The sequence below is a fragment of the Phodopus roborovskii genome, unplaced genomic scaffold (genome assembly GCF_943737965.1).
Source record: "Phodopus roborovskii unplaced genomic scaffold, PHOROB, whole genome shotgun sequence".
NCBI classification, from domain to species: Eukaryota; Metazoa; Chordata; class Mammalia; order Rodentia; family Cricetidae; genus Phodopus; species Phodopus roborovskii.
Genome location: NW_026125648.1, coordinates 2,065,836 through 2,087,201, shown reverse-complemented (window position 1 = coordinate 2,087,201; position 21,366 = coordinate 2,065,836). Strand labels below are relative to the sequence as shown.

Sequence of the window (21,366 nt, the reverse complement as noted above, 5' to 3'; positions counted from 1 at the left end):
ACCTAATAACAGTGATAGCAAACCACCAAGGAAATAACACTATAAATAAAAATGAGTCAATTTCATTTATTAACAGAAAAACTAAAGTAATGCTGAATTAAACTTACAATATCTCTCCATAAATCAGATATGGTATTATCACCATTTAATTTTACCCCTAATAAAAGAGAGCAGAGCAATAAATGTATAGAAATTGACAATAGCCAAAAAGCAATTGAGCATACCCCAAAATTATGCGGACTAGCTCTTTCCAGACCTTTGTAAAATCCTGTTGAGTGGGGATGGAGAGATGGTTCAGTAGTTTAGAGAGCTGGTTGATCTCCGAGAGGACTCCAGTTTGATTTCCAACACCTACAACTTCTTGCAACTGCTTCTGGTTCCAGAGAATCTGATTCTCTCTGACCACTGAAGGCATCAGCACATGATACACACAAAATTGCACAGGTTCACACATATGCATATAAATTTAAAATATGTAAGTAAATAGTTATATTGTACAACCTAAAATTATTAATTATACAACAAGACACATTTAATATAAGAGGCCCACATTTTAAAGTTTATTAAATCAAGAAATAACCTTTTTAAGTTCTGGCTATCAGATTTCAAATTCCAATGATATTTTAAAAAGAAATTTATAAGTTGATCATAACATTAATTGTGAATAATATTTTAACTTTATAGTTAACTTTTAAAAATATAGCCAGACCCAGAAAGACAAACATGGTATATACTCACTCATAAGTGGGTATTATATGTAAAGCAAAGGATAACCAGTCTACAATCCACAAGCCCAGGGAAGCTAGGTAACAAGGAGGACCCTAAGAGGGACACGCATGGAGAGTACCAGGGATGGAAAATAGTTAAGATCTCCTAGTAAACTGGGAGTGGAGGAGAGAGGGAGATGGAGGATGGGAACATGAAGCATCAAGAATACTGGGTTGGGGAAGCTACTAAGAGGGAGAGCAATGAAAGAGATATCATGATAGAAGGAGCCAATATGGAGTTAAGGAGAAATCTGGTGCTAGAGAAATTCTCAGGAATCCACAAGGATGACCCCAATTAAGATTCATAGCAAGAGTGGAGAGGGTGTGTGAACTGGCCTTCCCCTTCAGTCAGATTAGTTACTACTCTAATTGTCATCATAGAACTTACATCCAGTAACTGATGGAAGCAGATACAGTGACCCAGAGCCAGGCACTGGTTGACCTGGAGTATAGCTGAAGAGAGGGAGGAGGGATCATGTGAGCAAGGGGGTTCAAGAGCATGACAGGAAAAACCACTGAGACAGCTGACCCAAGCTAGTGGGAGCTCATGGACTATGGACTGACAGCTGGGGGAACTTACATGAGACCAAACTAGGCCCTCTGAATATGGGCAACAGTTATGTGGCTTTATCTGTTGGGGCGGCCCTGTCAGTGACACCATGAACTGGCTTTTTGGAGCCCATTCCCTATGGAGGGATGCCTCACACAGCCATGATACAGGGTAGGGGAGAGGCTTGGTCTTGCCTCAACTTTGTATGCCAGGCTTGGTTGACTCCCCAAGGGAGGCCTTACCGCCTCTGAGAAATGGATGGCAGTGGGAGAAGGGGAGGGAGGTGGAATGGGGGTTGGTATATAAATGAAAAATAATTTTAAATAAATAAATAAAATATGTAATTATTTCCTTAATAGTTTTGAAACAGCATAAAATGTGTTGATGGGGAAAAAAATAGGCAATGGAACTGAAAAATGTCCAGAGGCAGAGCTGTGTTTGATTTGATCATATTAAAGTATCCCCTCTCTTTTCATTTTGATACTTTTGGACATACTTTGATCATATCCACCTCACATTAGTTTTTGTTATCCCCCTTAATTTCCCTTTGAGCTCCTTTTTCCTAACTAGTCATCCAGTGGTAACACTATTGAAAAAAACAAAATGACACCACTCCTCCATCAACACTTAGCAGTCAAAAGGTCCTCAGGAAAGAGGAGATCCCCTTGGTACTTTCTTTTTCCATGATATATTGTTGAAGGACCTGTCTCATAAAAATATTCAAAGCTGCTGTGTGTTCATGATTTACAATGGTCATGTCCTACCTGAATGATAGCCTTTCATGGTAAATCTCTATGTTTTTTTTTCTTTCATGTAGCCTTATTTTTGTTAAACTTCCTCCATACCCCAACAGTACCCCCACTCCCCATCCCTCCTGAAACCTTTTCAAGCTTAATAGACTCCTCCCCCCTCATTGCTAATAATTTTCTGGTATTTCTGGGGGTAGAACATCATGGTGTCAAAGAGAAGGTATTAATTCATTAGTAATTTCCAAAAGTCATAAAATTACCTTTGTGTGTTTATTTTTTCAAGACAATGTCCCACCATGTAGCCCTGACTGTCATGAAACTCCCTTTACAAACCAGGCTGTCCTTGAACTCATAGAAATACACCTGCCTCTGCCTCCTGAATGCTGAGATTAAACGCATGGGCCACTATGCCTGGCCATTACTTTAAATAATCATATCTTACAGTCAAGCTATTACATCATTTAAAACATTTCATCTTTGCAAAGATTAATTCTCAGATTAAAACTTACTACACAAACCAATTGAAGAGACGTTAAGTGTGGGGCAGAAGGGGTTTAAAGTAGAGAGAACAAGAAAAAATTAGTATGCAGCGTCTCTTCCATGCACAATCGAATTTAGCTATCTGTTATGTGCCATGAAGGCAGAAAGGAGACTGTTTAGGTGGAGAAAGAGGGTAAGTAAGAGTGGGTCAAGAGGGATGAATAAGGCTGTGTGGAGATGGATATGAGCACATATATATGAAAATACCATAATGCAAGCCATTATTTTGTATAATGAAAGTATAATTTTGAAAATGGAGAAAGAAAATCCAACCAACATTATATTAATGGTAGAGTGTTTATCATTCCTAAAGTCTCCTGGAGATTAAAAATAATTGTCTACAAAATAAGATCATTTTGATCACTTTTACTGAGTACATTTTCTTATTTAGGGACAGCGCTTATGGGTCCTCCTGGTCCCCCTGGATATCCTGGAGAAAGGGGTCAGAAAGGTGATGACGGTCCCCCTGGAATTTGTATTCCTGGATCTCCTGGACTTGATGGACAGCCTGGGGCTCCCGGCCTTCCAGGGCCTCCTGGTCCTCCCGGCCCTCATTTGCCTCCCAGTAAGCTGTGTTTTTATCCTGACAAATTCTGTTTTCTTTTGCTTTATTTCATTTGTAAGTGAATCTGACTGAAGTTTGACATCATTATTTATATTTCTGATATCTAAGAGATTGAACTGCTATTTTTAGTTTGGGGCTTTGGTTGTGTGCTGATCTTCAGTGTTCATTATCAACAATATGTCTCCATATTGTTTATTGAGTTGTATTTTTACAGGGAAGTGATTGAAAATTAGTTTTTTTTCTAGCCTGTTTTTATTATTATTATTATTATTATTATTTCTTTAATTTTTGCCTAGTCTTCTCAACATTTAGCAACAATTAGCTTGCTATCTTCTCTTTGGCCTCAGGTGATGAGATATGTAAAGCAGGCCCTCCGGGACCCCCAGGATCTCCAGGTGATAAAGGACTCCAAGGAGCACCAGGAGTAAAAGGTTTGATACCCAAGCATTCCTTCCTTTATTCTTTCACATCATTAGCAGAATGCCCTGTATTCTAACATCAGTATTAAGACAGCCATTCCCAAACTCACATTCCAAGATTGTATCCTTAACAATAGTGTATTCTTCCATAATGTTGATTTCATATGTCATCTCTTTCTAGATTATAACTTCTACTTACTTGACCCCAACATTGCTCCAATCCTACTGAGACCTACTTTAGACTACCCTTAACTTAATCTCTTCTTTCCTTTTACTTTAGTTCACATTACATGACCAATCAATGAAATCAATCCTATTATTAAACTCCTTTGCTGTTTCCTCACTTCATTGCATTCATTTGTAACTGAAGTATAGCATGAGTAGTTTGAGATTTCCATTTTTTTTTCTGATTCTGCATCTTCCATTCTCTTGTAAACCTACAATATTTGCTTTATTATCATTTTAAGATTCTTAACCTTCCTTCTTCATTAGCAATAAAAGTAATAAGAAAGAATTTTGTGGATCTTTGACACCATGTGCACTGACTTTCTTGCTTTTGTGCTCATCCCACGCTGTACCCTCTTAACTAATTATAGTTACCATCAGTACTTAAAACCTGGTTGTCTTTATGCCCTCCTGTTTCTCCATGTGTTTTGATCAAAAAAATCTTGACTTGTTTTTCCACTTTTACTGCAAGAAATAAAATAATTTCAGTGTTGCAAGTATCTAGGAAGTAAATGACCTTGTTCTTCTCGGGAAGAAAAAAAACCAGATGAAAATATAAAAGCTCTGTTTGCATAAAGATACTGAATAAATCATCCAGCAGACCTGACAGAACTGTTTATCTGACATATATTTCTATGTGTTAGAAGACTGTGATAATTGCTAGTATCATGCAGATAGATACATTTTAAAAGTTTGAATTGCCATCATGCTGAAATTGGGTGGGGCTGGTAAATCAGCATATAAGTGTCTAATAAGATTGATGCCAGAGGGAGAGGTTTTGGTTTCTATAGTTGAATAATGACAATTATTAGTCTTATCTTGGAAATTATAATATACATTATTATTTTGGGATTTTTTTGTTTAGTAAGAGTTTCTTAAATCTTCACTTATTTATAGCAAACTGAAGATAGTTATTAATGGTAGGTTAGGAATTATATTATGGTTTGATTAGGTCTTTAGTAGCATTATTTTTATTTTGTTTAGAAGTGATACTAGTATTTGGATATACCACAGCAGTGGCAGTAGAAAAACATTTAGAATTGTCATGCACTAAATGAATAATTTGAAGGTGTTAATGGTGGCTTTCGATGGAGTTAATTATAGTTGTATTATTAGAAAATTATAAGGTGGAGATTTTTGTTGAATTTTATCATATGGGAAAATGAGTAATTTATGAAGGTAAAGAAATTGGTCCTGTGAATAGACAATAGTTATGACTGTGTTATAAAGCTCTGGAAGTTGAATAATATTGTGGATTTTTGGTCCTTCTATTTTTTTATAATTAAGATTATTCAAGTTAATTAAATAATAAGAATTAAATACATAGGTACTACAATTAAAAAGTAAATATAATTGCTTGTTAATCTTTTAATTATTTAGTTATTCCTTTTTAATTCATTAGGTATTGTCGAGAGATTACATTTGTACATCGAGATAGTTTGGGTAACTGCTTTTTTTTTAACCAGGTTAAGTATAGAGGACTTGAAGCTGTATTTAATTTAATAATTACTTTATAAGTAAATAACAAGGCATTGTAGTTGGAAAAAAAATCCAGACCGTCAAAGGAACTGTGGGTAGATTAATATAAATACGTTATAAGGTTAAAGTCATTGTATTACTTTCTTAGGATAAAGTTAAGCCTAAAATGTTGATGGTGAGGGGAATAGTTAAGGAATGCACATGCAGTTATTTATGGTGCATTTTGAGACAATGTTGTTTGACATCTGAAATCCTGTGAAAGGCAGCCAAATAGCAAGGTGTTTCCTTGACTTAATAATGGGAGTTATCTTCTTAAAAATAATTGATGGAAAGAATACAAAGTATTCTAAAATGCTGAAAAAGAGAATTCATGTGCTGCATACAGCTGTTAGGTAAGGGGAGTTAATGTAATTAGAAGAGCTAGGCTATTAGAATAACCTATGTTAGCAGACTTTTCTATAATCTTGAGTGGAATCTTGTAGTTGTTGTTAGTAAATTATATAGCTTTGGCAAAGTCTACTATTGTACATATGCTTTGCTCATCATTGAGGTTATGGATGATGGTCCAGAGTATCTAAATAACATGTGCACAGATTTTGAGAAAGGTTAAGAGAAATCCATTATCGTCAATCAAGTTATATCAAATAGCTTATTGAGTTATTGTAAAACTTTATTAATGTCTGTTGAGGACATCATTCAAGTAATGGAAGTCATATATCCTTATTCCTCATCCAATTAATATTTGAATAGGTTGTTCACAGTAACTAGAATGAGTACAGTAAGAAATATGACTATTTGAAGAATTGACTGATATTTAAATTTGAGTATGTACCATAAAGATAATGCTATAATTGATCATGTTACAAGTGGTGCTACTACTTATAAATATGAACATCTAGTTTCAAAGCTGAGAGTTAAGTGTATAGTTTGAATTGTTATCCCTTGTAAGTTGGACATTATAGTTTTATGACCTAAGTTGATAAATACTGTTGTTGGGAATAGAATTGCAAAAAAACTCATTTAAATGAGTATTTTATATATAAAATGTAGTAAACACTTTTGAAATATAGGTGAAGGGAATTATAAGCATTATTACTATAATAAAATTATCTATTTTACTTGGAGTTGTCTCAATGCTCAGCCTTAATGCATGGAAGAGGGGCCTGGCCCTGCCCCAACCTACTGCATCAGACTTTGTTGATTTCTTATGGGAGTCCTTACTCATGAGAAGTGGACTGGGGGTGGGCTTGGGGAGAAATGATGGAGGGTGAGAGAGAGAACTGTGGTTGGACTGTAAAAAATAAAAAATAGCAAAAAGTAAGAAAGCTATATATATATTTATCTCTAATTTCATAAATTAGACTTTTTGTTTTGGTAAATCCCTGAAGGCTGTTATTAGATTCATAATGTGTTTTATTGAAAATATATTTACAATATGGAAATTATGTAATGAATTTAAGATTAAGGAATGATAGAATTAATGGGGTCATATCCAATAATTTTCAAAGTACTTTTGTGTAAATGATGACTTCATATTGTATTTATATATAATTCACTCATTGTGTGTTGCTTAATATTTATAAGGTATAGAGAGAGTCAATATGTTTGGAAAGAATGGTTAGGAGTAGGTTGTAGGAGCATCAGGAGAATTGGGATGTGGGAGGAGTTGGAAAGGGAAAAGAATATGATCATAGTACACAATATGAAAAAATTAAATAAATACATTCAAATAAATAAAGATATTAATGGCAGATGTGATATCTATATTTGTAAGGCTGTCTCAAACTCTTTGAGATGATATTAAGGGTAGAATAGTTTTTAAATCTTTAAGCAAAATGTGTAGTTTGGCTGTGAGTTCTCTTATAATGTGAACAACAAACAATGATGATGTAAGGCCATGTTCTATTAACAATTCTGTAGTTCCAATATAACTTCATGAGTACATATTGAGAATGACTACTGTAACTAGTGGTATATGACAAACAGATGAATGTGCAATTCCTTACTTTATATCTGTTTATTGTGGGCAAATGGAACTTGTTAAAATGATGGCTCTTCTAATATCCACACTTTTCTCATTAAATTCATGGTGAATACTACAGTCTAGCATGGCTTCTGTAACTTAATCCCCCTTCTTCATTCAGCTTTAGCAATCTGCTCTACCTGCTGTTCCATGTCTATACTACACTTATCATGCAAATGTCATGTCTTTCATTTTGTTTATGTAGCTACCTTTTCAATGAGATTTGTCCTGACCTTACCCTGTTTCAAATTGTGACCTTTCTCCCATCACTCGTCTAGCACACCCAGTCACACTTGCTCATTTTCCTCCTACAAACATATTTTCATACACATTTAAAAGCTTGCTATACTTAATATTAAACTATTTAATATGTAATTTAATGATTTATTACCTTTATTGTTTATTATTCCTTTCCATTGGTAGGAAGTTAGCACCACAAAAATGTGGCATTTTGTCTGTTTTATGTTATCAGTGTATCACAAACACCTAAATCAGTTCTCTGTATACAGTAGGCACTCACTATTTGCCTATGAATTTATTTTAGACATAGGCTTCTCTAAACATACTGTTGAGTGTAGTGAGATATTCACTTTGTCTGCTTCTGTGGCACTGACCACACCCATTGGCGGGTGGAGCCAGAGGTGGAAGTGACCTGTGGAACTAGGTCTGAGGAGGACCCTGGAATTGCTCTCTTGCTGGCCAGACTTGGAGATAAGGGCAGGTGGAACCTGCTGGTGTTCATCTGTCTATGTTGTAAGTTATTTCTCCCTGAGTAAACACCTATTCAGCATGTTTGTTTATCCTGATCCTTATTAAACCGCGATTGTTGAGTAGTAATGCTTTTCCTTACAGCTGACTTCTTTAGAACCTAGGTAAAGAAGGTTTAAGTAACCCTTCCAGTAATATTTATTTTTCACCAGGTGACAAAGGTGATACATGCTTCAACTGTATTGGAACTGGAATTTCAGGGCCTCCAGGACAACCTGGTTTGCCAGGTCTCCCAGGTCCTCCAGGTAAAATATTCTTCATATAGACAATCTTGGCTCTCATGAGTATGCTAATGATTTTATAATGTTAGTTTCCCAATTTAAATCTAGTCTCTTGTGTCTACAAATTAATGAATATGAGATGCCTCTCTTATGAAATAACTCACCTTTTGGTTTATAATACATGAATCTATTAACATTCTCTATTACAACATTTGGTATTATTCAAAGAAATACATTGTCCCAAAAATGAAATGACATATAGAGTCAGATTTTTCTTCTAGAAAACTAGGGAAAATGTTCATACTGCCTGAACACCAATTACTGTTTCCAGAGGCAGTCATTGGGGATATATCACATATTGTCATTAAGGAACAAGGTTTCTATTAAAGTTTGGCAACCAGCTGCCAATATTCCTCTTTCTACATATAAGGCCTCCCTCCTAATTTTGAGTCATTTTTTTAGAACCACAACTATTCCACTCAATTAACTGTCCACAGATGCCAATATTATATATTCCTGAGGTTACATATAATGACTGAGTTCGGGATGATAATAAATTCCAGACTGCTTACCAGTCTAGTGTGTCTACCAAAGACACAAATTCACTGGGAGTTTGGAAATACTTTTAGCAAGCCTCATAGCTGCCATTAGCAGCTAGTAATATAGCCTGTACTTCCAATCTAGTTTATCTTCAACTTGGGAATAAATAAGAATCATACAGAGGGCTTGTTAATATTCAGATTGCTTGATCCCATCCCTACATTGTGATTCAGTAGCTCTGGATTAATTCATAGCAGTATCCAAGTATTAACTTTTAAACTAATAACCAAGTAATAATGATACAGCAGTGCAGAGATAGAGCCGCTGCCTTTAGTAACTCTTTTCTGTAACCTCTGATGGGGAATGGCAAACCCAAAAAAGGGATAATAAGGATATAGGAAGATTGCATAACCGAAAGTTAATATATGCAAGTTCTTTATTTTCTTCTGCCCCTTAGCAAGGGGGTGGTTATAGGGACTCAAGCCCCACCTTAAGGTTTCTAGTAGCTATAAACTTTGCAAAATACTACTCTGGAGTTAGAAACACCTAAAGATGCAAGGGTGTATGTGCTGCTAAGTATATTTATTTATAACAAAGTCTGATTTTGGCCTGGAGAGTTGGCTCAGTGGTTAAGAGCACTTGCTGCTCTTGCACAGGACCTGAGTTTGATTCCTAGCACCCACCATCTGAAGTTCCAGTCCTAGTGATCTGATACCTTCTTCTAGCCTCCATGGGCACCAGGTACACAGGTGGCATGCAGACCCAAGAACAAAACACCAACATATAAAAGTAAATAAGCTTTAAGAAAGAAATTCGAATCTCTTCATATTGAAAACATGAAAGAAGGAAGAGTATGATTTAAATGCAATAGAAAAGAGTTCACAGTTTAAAATCTAAGTTTGTGATGTACTGCTTTATATGTGAGGACAGTTGGGGGCTTAAGGTTCAGAGCTCATATGATTCTCTGTGTGTCTTAGGATCTCTTGGATTCCCTGGACAGAAGGGTGAAAAAGGAAATGCTGGCACGATTGGTCCAAAAGGATTACCAGTAAGCTTTGATTATATTATGAGTCACAAAGGACTGGAAGGAAGCCATGTGTCTTTTAATTTTCACTTATGGACAAATACATTACATTTAGTTTGAATATTAAGCTATAATTTATTTTATTCCTTCCCTCTCCCCAATTTGCCGTCCTGACTTCATACTATTACTTTGTATACCGAATGCTATTGTATGGGTTAATGGAGCAAATAATGCTAGAAAAATAATCTGAATCCCTTTTTCCCCTTCTCCCTCTTTTTTTGTTTCAACCCAGGGCATACCTGGACCTCCAGGTGCTCCAGGATTTCCAGGATCTAAAGGTGACCCTGGTGATGTCCTCACTCTTCTGGGAATGAAAGGCGACAAAGGAGAGTTGGGTTCCCCTGGAGCTCCAGGGCTTCCTGGTCTACCTGGTACTCCTGGAAAGGACGGATTGCCAGGACTCCCTGGCCTGAAAGGAGAGCCTGTGAGTTGGTTTGATAGTCTTGCTTTTATGTCTTATTGTCACTTAGTAATGTTAGGATGAAGTTCTATCTCAGTGGTAGAACTCATACTTGTATGTGAGATCCTAAATTTAATTCTCTGTATACCCCCCCAAAAAACACTTGCTAAATTAAAATACAGGGCCTAGTACTTAGATGAATACTTAACTAATGCCTAAAATAATAAATTTTTTCATTGGAATGGTACAATGTACTAACTAGAATTTCCTTACCACTTTCTTTCAGTTTCATAAACCCCTTAATTCATTAGTGTATCAATTATTGCTAGGTATGAATAGATGGATAGGAAGTTAAAATGCTTAGGAGTCAATGTGGGATGCACCCCTTATTCCAAATATCTCTGTGGGATATTTATACATGAAAAGAAATCCAATTTGGTTTGTATATACAGGACTGTTAGAGATTTGAGTAAGTAAATGGCCGGTTAAGATACTATAGAACCAAAAGCACTGAGAATAAATCAACAGTCTCATTTTCTATTTAACATACAGTAAAAGATATTTTAATAGGAAATATATATTATAATAGGATAACTAGAAAATAATTATTTCAACATGGTAGATTGTAAACTTTTTGAGAGGAGAGACCTTGATCTACTTATCTTCTCAATTCGTGTCACTGGAAGATAAGAGTTCAGAAATATTTGTTGTAGGAGGTAATGAGTAAGTGATCCTAGATACAATTTAACAATATCACACAGTTATATAGCATTTAAGAGGTACTTATGGCTGTGCCATGTCCCTCATTGTATTTATTCATATTAACCTACATTAAGTTGTTATATCAATGTGTTTCTGTCTTAAATATTTCCCTTTCCAGGGTGGAATTGCTTTTAAGGGTGAAAGAGGTCCTCCTGGGAACCCAGGTTTGCCAGGTGTCCCAGGAAATATGGGACCTATGGGCCCTGTTGGTTTTGGGCCCCCAGGCCCTATAGGTGAAAAAGGAATACAAGGTGTGGCAGGAAATCCAGGCCAGCCAGGGTTACCAGGTAAGTTTACTACAATTGTTTGTGTTTGAATTTAAACTTTGTGCTTAAAAGTAGAAATAAAATTATTGGCCTCCTTACTTGGGAAATGTGTTTTTCTGACCATTTATGTGCTCCTAGCAAGGGAGTAGAATGTGTTTGTTTAAAGTGGGATTTCTTATTACATTTTTTCAGTCATTTGCTGGTATTGGTATTTGTTTTCTCTCTCTCTCTCTCTCTCTCTCTCTCTGTATGTGTGTGTGTATTTGTGTAGGTGTTTACATGTGAGTGGGAGGTACCCATGCACATTACTTTTTTTATAATTTTTTTCTAATTTGATATTATAATATAATTATGATAGTAAGGCGTTGGTGGCACTCACCTTTAATCCCAGCACTCAGGAAGCAGAGGCGGGCAGATATCTGTGAGTTTGAGGCAAGCCTGGCCTACAGAGTGGGTTTCAAGACAGCTAAAGCTACACAGAGAAACCCTGTCTTGAAAAAACAAAACAAAAAGATACAATGTAATTACAAAAAATGCCTCCTTACCTTTCTTCCCTCCAACTCCAACATGTAAGCACTTGCTCTCATTCAAATTCATGGATATGTTTAATCTGTGTAATGTCACTTGCATGCATGTCCTCAGGGTTGAAAACATGTACTTTAAATGGAGACAGGCTCTCTCACTGAACCTGGAGTTCATTGATATTGCTAGGCCCTTGGTATTAGGGTTACAGACATGTGTTCTGTGGCTACCTTTATTCTATGGGTGCTGGGAGTCTTGATACAGATTCTTATTCAGCAGGCACTTTCCAGACTGAGCTATCTTCCCAGCCCAATTTATGTTCTGATTCTCAAGGGAAGGAGAAAAAAGATGACTTGGCGGTGTTGATATCCTATGCTTTGTTTTTTGTTTGTTTTGTTTTTTGAGGTTTTTCTTTTGTTGCTCTATCCAACCCTTCTTTTATTGGATGATGCTGGCCCATAATGGGTTGTAAAGAGTACGGTTTTTCCGCCTGCCACCTGGTCTTGTCCCGCTGCCACACCAGCCCCAATTAACACACTGAGACTCTGTATTTGATATAATCTGTTGGCCCATTACTAGTTTCTTGTTGGCTAGCTCTGTCTTAATTATTAACCCATTTCTGCTGATCTATGTATTTCCACGTGGTCTTACTAGCGAGAGGGGGATGGCAGTTCTATTCTCTCCAGACTCTCCATCTTGACTCTCCTTACTACTTCCTCTTTCCTCCTTGTCTCCTAGTCCCTCCTATCTTCATTTCCTATTGGCCAACAGTGCTTTATTCATTAACCAGTATGAGAAACATATATACATAATGACATCTCCCATCAATGGGTAAAGGCAGACCGTCCCTCCTTAGATTGCTGATTCAAATGCCCTTCTCTTTTGGAATCATGGGTCATGGGCATAACCGGAAACATTTGCTTTATTAGCTATCTGAATCTCCCTTAATCCAGTCAGGCTAACATCTAAAATTAATTATCTAACATCCTCAATCATGGAAGTACCTACAACTACCATCAGCTTTTTCCTCTTCGAAATTACATCCTTCTTTTTGATACCTTTCTAGAATATACAAAGTGGCATTGTTTTCTTTAGTCAAGTATATGGCTCCCACTCCAGAGTAATCCATCTTTTTTCAGGTCCTAAAGGTGATCCAGGCCAAACCATAACACAGCCAGGGAAGCCTGGCCTGCCAGGTAATCCAGGCAGAGATGGTGAAGTGGGACTTCCAGGTATGCAAAAAATTTTTTACTTTATTTCAAAACATATTCACCACTTGATTTCATTCTTTGGATGTTTCTCATTCTTATACTGCTATTTTTCTGTAGGTGATCCTGGACTTCCAGGCCAACCAGGCCTGCCAGGAATACCTGGTAGCAAAGGAGAACCAGGTATCCCTGGGGTTGGGCTTCTTGGACCACCAGGTCCCAAAGGTATGTTTGACTAGATACTGAGCTGTATGAATTAGCTGGTTAGAATTATACTATTCTTTCATAACATAAAACAAAGTAAATGTAACTCTTTTGATATATGTTGTAAAGAATGTAAAATCAGTGTCACACTGGGGGCTACAGAGATGGCTCAGTGACTGAGAGTACTGGCTATTCTTTCAGAGAATCAGGGTTTATGTCTAAGCATCTCCATGCAAGCACCTAACCAACCTTAGGCCTAGTTCTAATGGATTCAGTGTCTTCCGCACTTGGCACACATATGGTTCATGTACATACATGAAGTCCAAACATCCAAACACATAAAATTAAAGTGATAACAAATTTTAAATATTAAAAAAAGAAAAGTCACTACATTCACCATAATTTTGGAGACAGGGTCTCTCTTTGAACCTGGAGTTCATTGTGTATAATAGTCTAGTATCAACACTGCTTAGCCTCCTGCAACTTGCTATAACATATTTTATTGATATTCATGGGACCCTGCCCTTTCCTGGATGGAGATGGGAGAAGAGGAGATTGGGGTGGGAGAAGGAATAGGGGAGGCTATGGCCAGGATGTAATAAATAGATAAAAAAGTACATTTCAGAGATGCAGAAATTATTTATGTGCTAAAGAATATCATGGGAATTATTACATTTTGTGTTCATTGTTGTATTTTCAGAGCTTAGAATATTTGCTGGGAATATAGCAAGCACTATATAGATATGTAATGAATGAACAGGTTGTATTAATCAGAAAGCAGATTCACTATACACATATGTAACATTTTATCCCAAGTAAAATATTCCCTTGATTTATTGAAATTTTGGATATATTCTACAGTTCAGCTCTTTTCATCACAGAATTTATTTTCAGGAATAGCAGAACAGCCCCTTTGTGTGATGAAAATTCCTCACTTCAACCAAATACTTATATTAAAATGTCAGGTTTTATTTTATGTGTTAATGCTGTTATAACACATGCTGTTGCATTTAGCTCATCTCTAGAAGTACATGATAGACATTCTGTTGCACTATATCATGATGAAAGCAGAAGGGAAATTCTGTATCTTTGTGCAGCATTCATTCACTATATTTAGTTCTAACTTATTTTATATTCTTCAGAAGAGCATAATGTCGTCTACACCCTGTGGAAATGAAAGGCTAAGGTGTTTGAGAGAGAATCACAGATGCCTATCTATTAGGCCTGATTCTAAGTGAACATCCAGAATGTGCATGTACTTTTAACAAGTCATTGTATAAAGCAAGATTAGGGAGATGAGGATGTAACTATCTTTTTAAAATTTATAATTTCTGTGGATTAAAAAAAATGACTTGCTATTTTGCAGGTTTTCCAGGAATTCCAGGACCCCCAGGAGCACCTGGAACACCCGGAAGAATGGGTCCAGATGGCCCTCCTGGGTCACCAGGCTTTCCAGGACCAAAGGTCTGGATCATATTTTTAAAGATTTATTTATTTTTATTTTTTTTATGTGTATGAGTGTTTTTGCCTGCATGTGTATGTATGTGCACAATGTGTGTTCCTGGTGACTGCAAAGGTCAGAAGAGGGTCTCATGTGCCCTGGAACTGAAGTTACAGACAGTTGTTAACTACCATGTGGGTGATGGGAATCGAACCTTGTTTCTCTACAAGAGCAGTCAATGTTCTTAAGTGCTGACCCATCTCTCCAGCCCCAGTTTGAACTATTTTAACTTACCTCTTTTTTTTTTAATTTTTCTATCTATTCTACTCTCCTTGGTCCCAGTAACTATTTTAACTGACACATTGTCCCATGTCTTTATTGTATTGATAAAATTTAACTATATTTTCATTTAAAAGTAAAAATATCTAATCTAAAACCATCTTTAATAAAATAGATAATGTTGGAAGTTTCTGACCTTTGTTTAGAATAGTAGGTTGTTACATTCAATGAAAGAATCCAATGATCAGCTTTGCCTTTGCTTTTGTATACAAACAGTAACCCATTTCATACTTGGCATACCTGTATGATGATTGGTGAAAGGGTACTACATGTATCAATTTCTTCCTGTATTGTTTCTTGTGTCCCGATTTCATGAAAGATACATAAAGCAAGTCTCTACTATTTTGTACTACTAATAAATAACTCTCTTTATATTCCTTCTATTGTATCTTATTTAACCTCGAACATTTGTTCAAACAGCCTTCAGCAACACTGCTGCGATGTGTAATTATCCTGACTCTTCCTATATTTTCTGTGCTTAAGTGATTTAATCTTGCTGGTTTTCATAATTATTACTTGTTTTCCATGGTAAAAACAGCTTATGGGCTCTCATGAGAATACTGCTTCTCTGTTGGCTTGTTTTTATTTTATGATGAACATTTTCAAATAAGCATAAAGCAAAAGAAGTAATATAATGAACTTTCATATATCTGTCACCCAGGCACAAAATTGTTATGATTTTAATAACATTTCTTTAATCATTTCCTGTTTTTTTGGGGGGGTGTTCCCTAATTCAAATTTCCAGTACATCATTTCACCTGTGATTGCTTCGATATTCATCTCTAGCTAAAGAAACCACAATGGCATTATATGACTTAGTTAAATTAAAAATAACTATTTGGATGATCTAATTTTCAGTCCATATTCACATTTCCTCACTTGGGTAGTGTTATTTAATCCCATGCTTTTATAGTTAATGCTCTTATTTTGAAAACAGTTCAACTCATTTGATTTTACTAAACCCTGCTTCCTATCCTTCCAGATGTTCCCTTTAACACACCCATTCCTTTTTATTTAATTAACCTATCCTTACCATGGAAGAGAAGTATTACTTTGTATTCTCTGCTTTTAATTCTCTGTAGTAAATGGTAAGCATCAGGAAAGTCACGGGACTTTTCCTTGTGTTTTGTCATGTGTATGCTTAAGGGAGAGCCAGGATTTGGGTTACCTGGGCCACCTGGGCCACCAGGATTCCCAGGTTTCAAAGGAACACCTGGTCCAAAAGGTGATCGTGGTTTCCCAGGACCTCCAGGTCCTCCAGGACGCACTGGCTTGGATGGGCTACCTGGACCAAAAGGTATGGAGGCTCTTGCTACTTCTCATTTTTCTTTATTGATGTTAAAATCTTTAGAAAAGGTTAAGGGTCATATGCCAGTTAATTGGAGAGCCCATGATGCTCTTCTGTTGCTGATATAATTTTGTTCATGTTCTGCTAGTTACTTTTAACCTTTGATTTTCTTGACAAGGTAATAGAAGGATATTTGTATAAAAGTAACAGACCTGAGTGTGGTACTGTCAAGCAGAAACATAAGGAGTTCAAGGCTATCCTCATCTAGATAGTGAGTTTGAAACTATCCTGGGCTACAAAATAACCTGTCTCAAAAGCAAACAAATAAACAAGAAGACAAATATTTCTTTCTCTTTATTTCCCCACATTTACTCCTCCCTGTCCCATATGTAATCTCAGTTTAGTTTCTTTTTCACTGTTTGTTGCTCCTCTACATAAAATACTAGCTAGCCCTTAGGGAATTCTTTCCTTCGTTTGTCGTTTGTCAAAGCAGGGGACATACTTGCCTTTTGCCTTTATACATGTTTGGTTTCTATAATATTATAATTTAGGAATCACTCCATGTCAGGGCAGGCAGCATTTAAAAGAATTTAATGGCCTAGTTTTGAATTACATGTGTATACTATCAGCTGCTGCTTGTTGGGATGGATTTTTGCCTATCTTTTCTGATTACAAATAATGTTACATGTGTTATTTCAAATGTGTGCAGGTATAGTAGTAGGCTAGAGGAACAAAAATGAATTTTCTCAGTAAAAAGTAAAAGGCTCTCAAGGTAATGTGAAATTTCTCTCAATCTGTGCCATTTACATTCCTATCAACAATGAATGAATGAACTTGTTTTCTCCATCACTTCTTGACTACGCTAAAACAAAACAAAAACAAACAAACAAACTTCCTGGACTTTTTTTAGCCTGCTGGAAGTAAGTAGGTTTATCAGTATAACTTTTTTTCTTTAAAATATGTCATGGTAAAATTTTCAAATACACAGAAACATTAAGGAATTGGACATTGAATGGCCGTATGCCCACTGCTTGGGCCCCATATATAATATTTTGTCTTCTTCTAAAGTATTTTTAAATAAAATACTGAAAGTATATGAGCTAGAGATAGAGATCTACAGTAGAAAACTGTCCTAGTATGTGAAAGGTCCCAGATTCAATCCTCAGTCCAAGAACTGGAAATTCCATGTATAATACAAGGTAGAAAAACAACAGACTGACTGCCATGTATACGCATCACTGACACTCTGCTAGCATTGTCAGCATTGACATTTGTAGCCCATTTCATCCAATAAGAACAGGAAACTATTATTTTCTACGCACAAACATTAAATAAGCAAGGGCATAATCTTGGCCATTAAACAAACCTTAGAAAATTAAAAATAAATTTATTAAGTAGTCAATGCCAGAAAAAAATTTAATAAAGAAATTATACCAGGAAGATATTATGCTTGGGAAAATCATAACATATTTATAAAATATCCAGTGTACATAAATAAACCAGGAGTCAAAGAAGAAATCATTATGAAAATGAGCAAACATGTCTAATTGAGTGAAAATTAAAGTAAAACATATCTAGTGGCTCAAAATGAAGTTTGTATGCTAAAGATACTAGAAAAAGAGAAATATCAGCCAGGTGGTGGTGGTGCAAAGCTTTACTTCCAGCACTCAGGAGGCAGAGGCAGGCAGATGTCTGTGTGTTCGAGGCCAGTCTGGTCTGCAGAGCTAGTTCCAGGACAGCCAGTACTGTTACACAGAGAAATCTGTTTCAAAAAACAAAACCCCACAATCAAAAAAGAAACCTTCTAACAAATAACACAAAAACTATTATGTATATGTGCATGAAACAAGCAATTGAAACCCCCATTTCTACTTTTATCTCAGAATAGCTTCTAGGATACAAGCACCCTAAGCTTTTCTGTAAAAAGACAAACAGTAGCATAATTTAGATTTAGTGGACCACATATTTTTGTTGCAACTTCTCTTTTTGGTTAAGCCTATGTAATGTTTTTGTTCTCTCTCTCATTATGTGAAAAATAACTGACAAAAGAAACACAGGAAGGATTTCTTTGGTTCACAGTTCTAGGTTACAGCCCATTATTAAGGGGTCGGCATGACAGGAAGAGCTCAAGGCTGCTGTTCTCATCACAGCTACAATTGGAAAGCAAAAAGCTGAAAGTGCTTGACTTACTTTCTCCTTTTCAGGGTCAGGAACCACAGCCCATTGAATGGTGTAGGTCACATTTAGGATGGGTCTTTTCACCATAATCTAATCTAAATAATCCACTACGGTGTAGTGTACAGGCTTGGATCTCAATCTTGTCAAGTTGATAGTCAATATGAAACATCATCTGTTAAGAAAAAAGTGTTCTGAGCTCATAGACAGTGGAAGCACACATCTATCAGTCAAATTTAGCTTTTAAGTGAAAGGATGGGATAAGCATTTTTCTGTTCATAACCTAGACAAAAACTGTTAGATAGGACACTAAAAATCATAAAAATGAAGACTGTTAATTTGGACTTCATTAAAATAAAATATTTTCACATCATGTATCAAGCAGAGTATTTTTAAGCAGAATATATAAAGATCCATAATACTCAACAGTTAGAAAACAACTACCACATTTAAAAGCAAGAGTTGGAAAGCGCTGACAACTATTTAAACAGATATATTTATATTTTACCCCAAGAGACAGCTAAATGGTAAGCAAGTACATGTAAGAATCTTCAATAGAGACATCTGCAAAATGTAGGTTCAAACCACAATGAGATGGATACATGACTATAAGAATTGGCTTTCTCTTCAAGAACAAGAAAAACTGCCACCAAGTGTGTAGCATAACTATGAGTTTTTCAGATAGCTAGTTAGAATGCGAAACAGTTCAATTTCCAGTATAAGAACCAAAAGCGAGTTTTTTTTTTCCACTTTGAAAATTTTGTGATAGTGTATTGGAAAAGAAAGTGTGATCTTAGACACTCTTAAACTACAATCCTTTAGTATTTACTAAAGAAAACTACATGAATCTTCGCATGCAAATCTGTACGTCTACATTCAAAGGAGCTTTATTCATAATCAACAAGATTTGTAAACAGCCCAAGTGTCCATCAAGCAACAAAGGCTAACACAATATAATGTATTTATACAATGAAATATTTAATTTGTGGTGTTAGGAATCAAGTATAGGACCGCAAGCATGCTTAACATACACTCTAACTGCTGACATAAATCTCAGTCCAACATGTATCTTTCAAAAATTTACTCAGTCAATTTCAATAGAGAAATAAATCTTTACAACAAACAGTGCTAAAATGATTGGATATCTGTATACACAACAAGCATAGATGAATCTCAAATGCATCATATTAAATGAATGAAGACATACTCAAGAGGCTATATACTGCCTGATTGCATTTACAACATTCTGGAAAAGGAAAACTTGCAAGAAATAAATAAAGTGGAACAGTAGTTTCAAGAAAATTGACACGTGGAGAAGGATCAACAATGGATGACAGGTTCTTTTGAGGACTGTTAAGACAGTTCTAAATCTGGATTGTAGTTGCAGTTATATGGTTGTATACATTTATCAAAACTCATCCAAGGATGCAATGAAAGAGCAGGTTTTTTTATAAGTACAATGTCTTCATTCATTCTTTCAAAAGTCATACATACTGTGTAGGTTTCTCACTCCTGCCTGTAACTCCTTCAAGATCCATTCTTCTATGGCATTTAAAATGGTTTAAGGTTTTTCTTAACAGTGAGGCACAACTGCTCCTGGCAACACCACCAGCATCAGAAAGGAAGATGGACATCAAAGAAACTCATTATGGAGTTTGCCTCCAAGATGGCAAGACTAGCCATTTGGGCAAGATACTAATCTTGTCTGGACTATGTGACTTTATGCTATATAAACCGGGTGTGCAGGACCCACAGAAAAGTGACTACTGAAACAAGATGGACATTGCTACAGGGTTCCTGCTTCATGGAACCAGACAGTCTACAGGACAGAGAGAAAAGTGACTGACAAACTGCCAATACAGGTGGACAGTTTAAAGTTTCCTGCTGTGCTGAGGAGTCTGCAAGACCACACTATGGCCTATAGGCTAAAGATGGAACATTACAGAAGAACTTCGGGTCACTGACCAGGCAGCAAGATGTCTGTCATTTCTAGAGTTTATATATTATCCTTATGTGGTCCTTGATAGAGATGAAGACAAATAGTTATGGTTATAGTTTTCCTTAGTTGGTATTAAAGATAAGTTACATAGAAGACTTTAGACTCACAAAAATAGGATAGGATAAAATATTTTCTTTAAATCTTGCTAAATGATAATGAACTGAATATTATTAACTTTGGTTCTTATTTGACAACTGTTTTGTTATATATTTTACTATGTTGAAGTTAAAAACCCTTCTTTTTATTTAGACAGAAAAGAAGAGATAATGGGAGATGTCATTCTGTAAATATGTTTCTCTTATTGGTTAATGAATAAACCACTGTTGGCAAATAGTAAGGCAAGATAGGTGGAAGTAGTAGACAAGGAGGATTCTGGGAGATGTAGCAGAGGAGAGTCAAGATGTAGGGACTTGAGAGAAGAAGGTCCAGACCCTCTCTCTGGTAAGATAAGACCATGTGGAAGCACTTAGATTAATATAAATGGATTAATATTTAAGACAGAGCTAGCCAATAAGAAATGCTAGTAACTGGCCAACAGATTTATGTCTAAAACAAACAAACAAACAAAAAGATCCATTCTTCATCTCTTCATACCTCCCAACTTTGTGTCCCCTTTAAAAGAGAAATACCCCCAACTTGTGCTGCCCATATACTTATGAGTCCACCAGAACATGAACAACATCCAAGGGCCACATCCTTAAAGCAAACTGACTTTCCTTTCCCCAGAAGCAGTCAACTGTCAGTAGCTCCTCAACTAAGGATGATGGCGCATGAGAACCTCCCCACTCTATTCAGGAATGCCCACTGTTTTGATCTTGTGCAGGCAATAGCT

The 21,366-nt window shown here is 36.1% G+C and overlaps 1 protein-coding gene across 1 annotated transcript in view; it reads left to right on the top strand.

The window, feature by feature from the left end:
• Positions 1–21,366, top strand: part of Col4a5 (collagen type IV alpha 5 chain) — a 152,186-nt gene that overhangs the window by 86,179 nt on the left and 44,641 nt on the right. The window contains exons 20-29 of the mRNA XM_051178007.1: positions 2,998–3,171; positions 3,519–3,602; positions 8,238–8,330; positions 9,824–9,894; positions 10,163–10,354; positions 11,211–11,379; positions 13,020–13,112; positions 13,209–13,313; positions 14,659–14,756; positions 16,219–16,369. Of these exons, the coding sequence (XP_051033964.1) occupies positions 2,998–3,171; positions 3,519–3,602; positions 8,238–8,330; positions 9,824–9,894; positions 10,163–10,354; positions 11,211–11,379; positions 13,020–13,112; positions 13,209–13,313; positions 14,659–14,756; positions 16,219–16,369 (1,230 nt within the window). The remainder of the gene's footprint in view (positions 1–2,997; positions 3,172–3,518; positions 3,603–8,237; positions 8,331–9,823; positions 9,895–10,162; positions 10,355–11,210; positions 11,380–13,019; positions 13,113–13,208; positions 13,314–14,658; positions 14,757–16,218; positions 16,370–21,366) is intronic.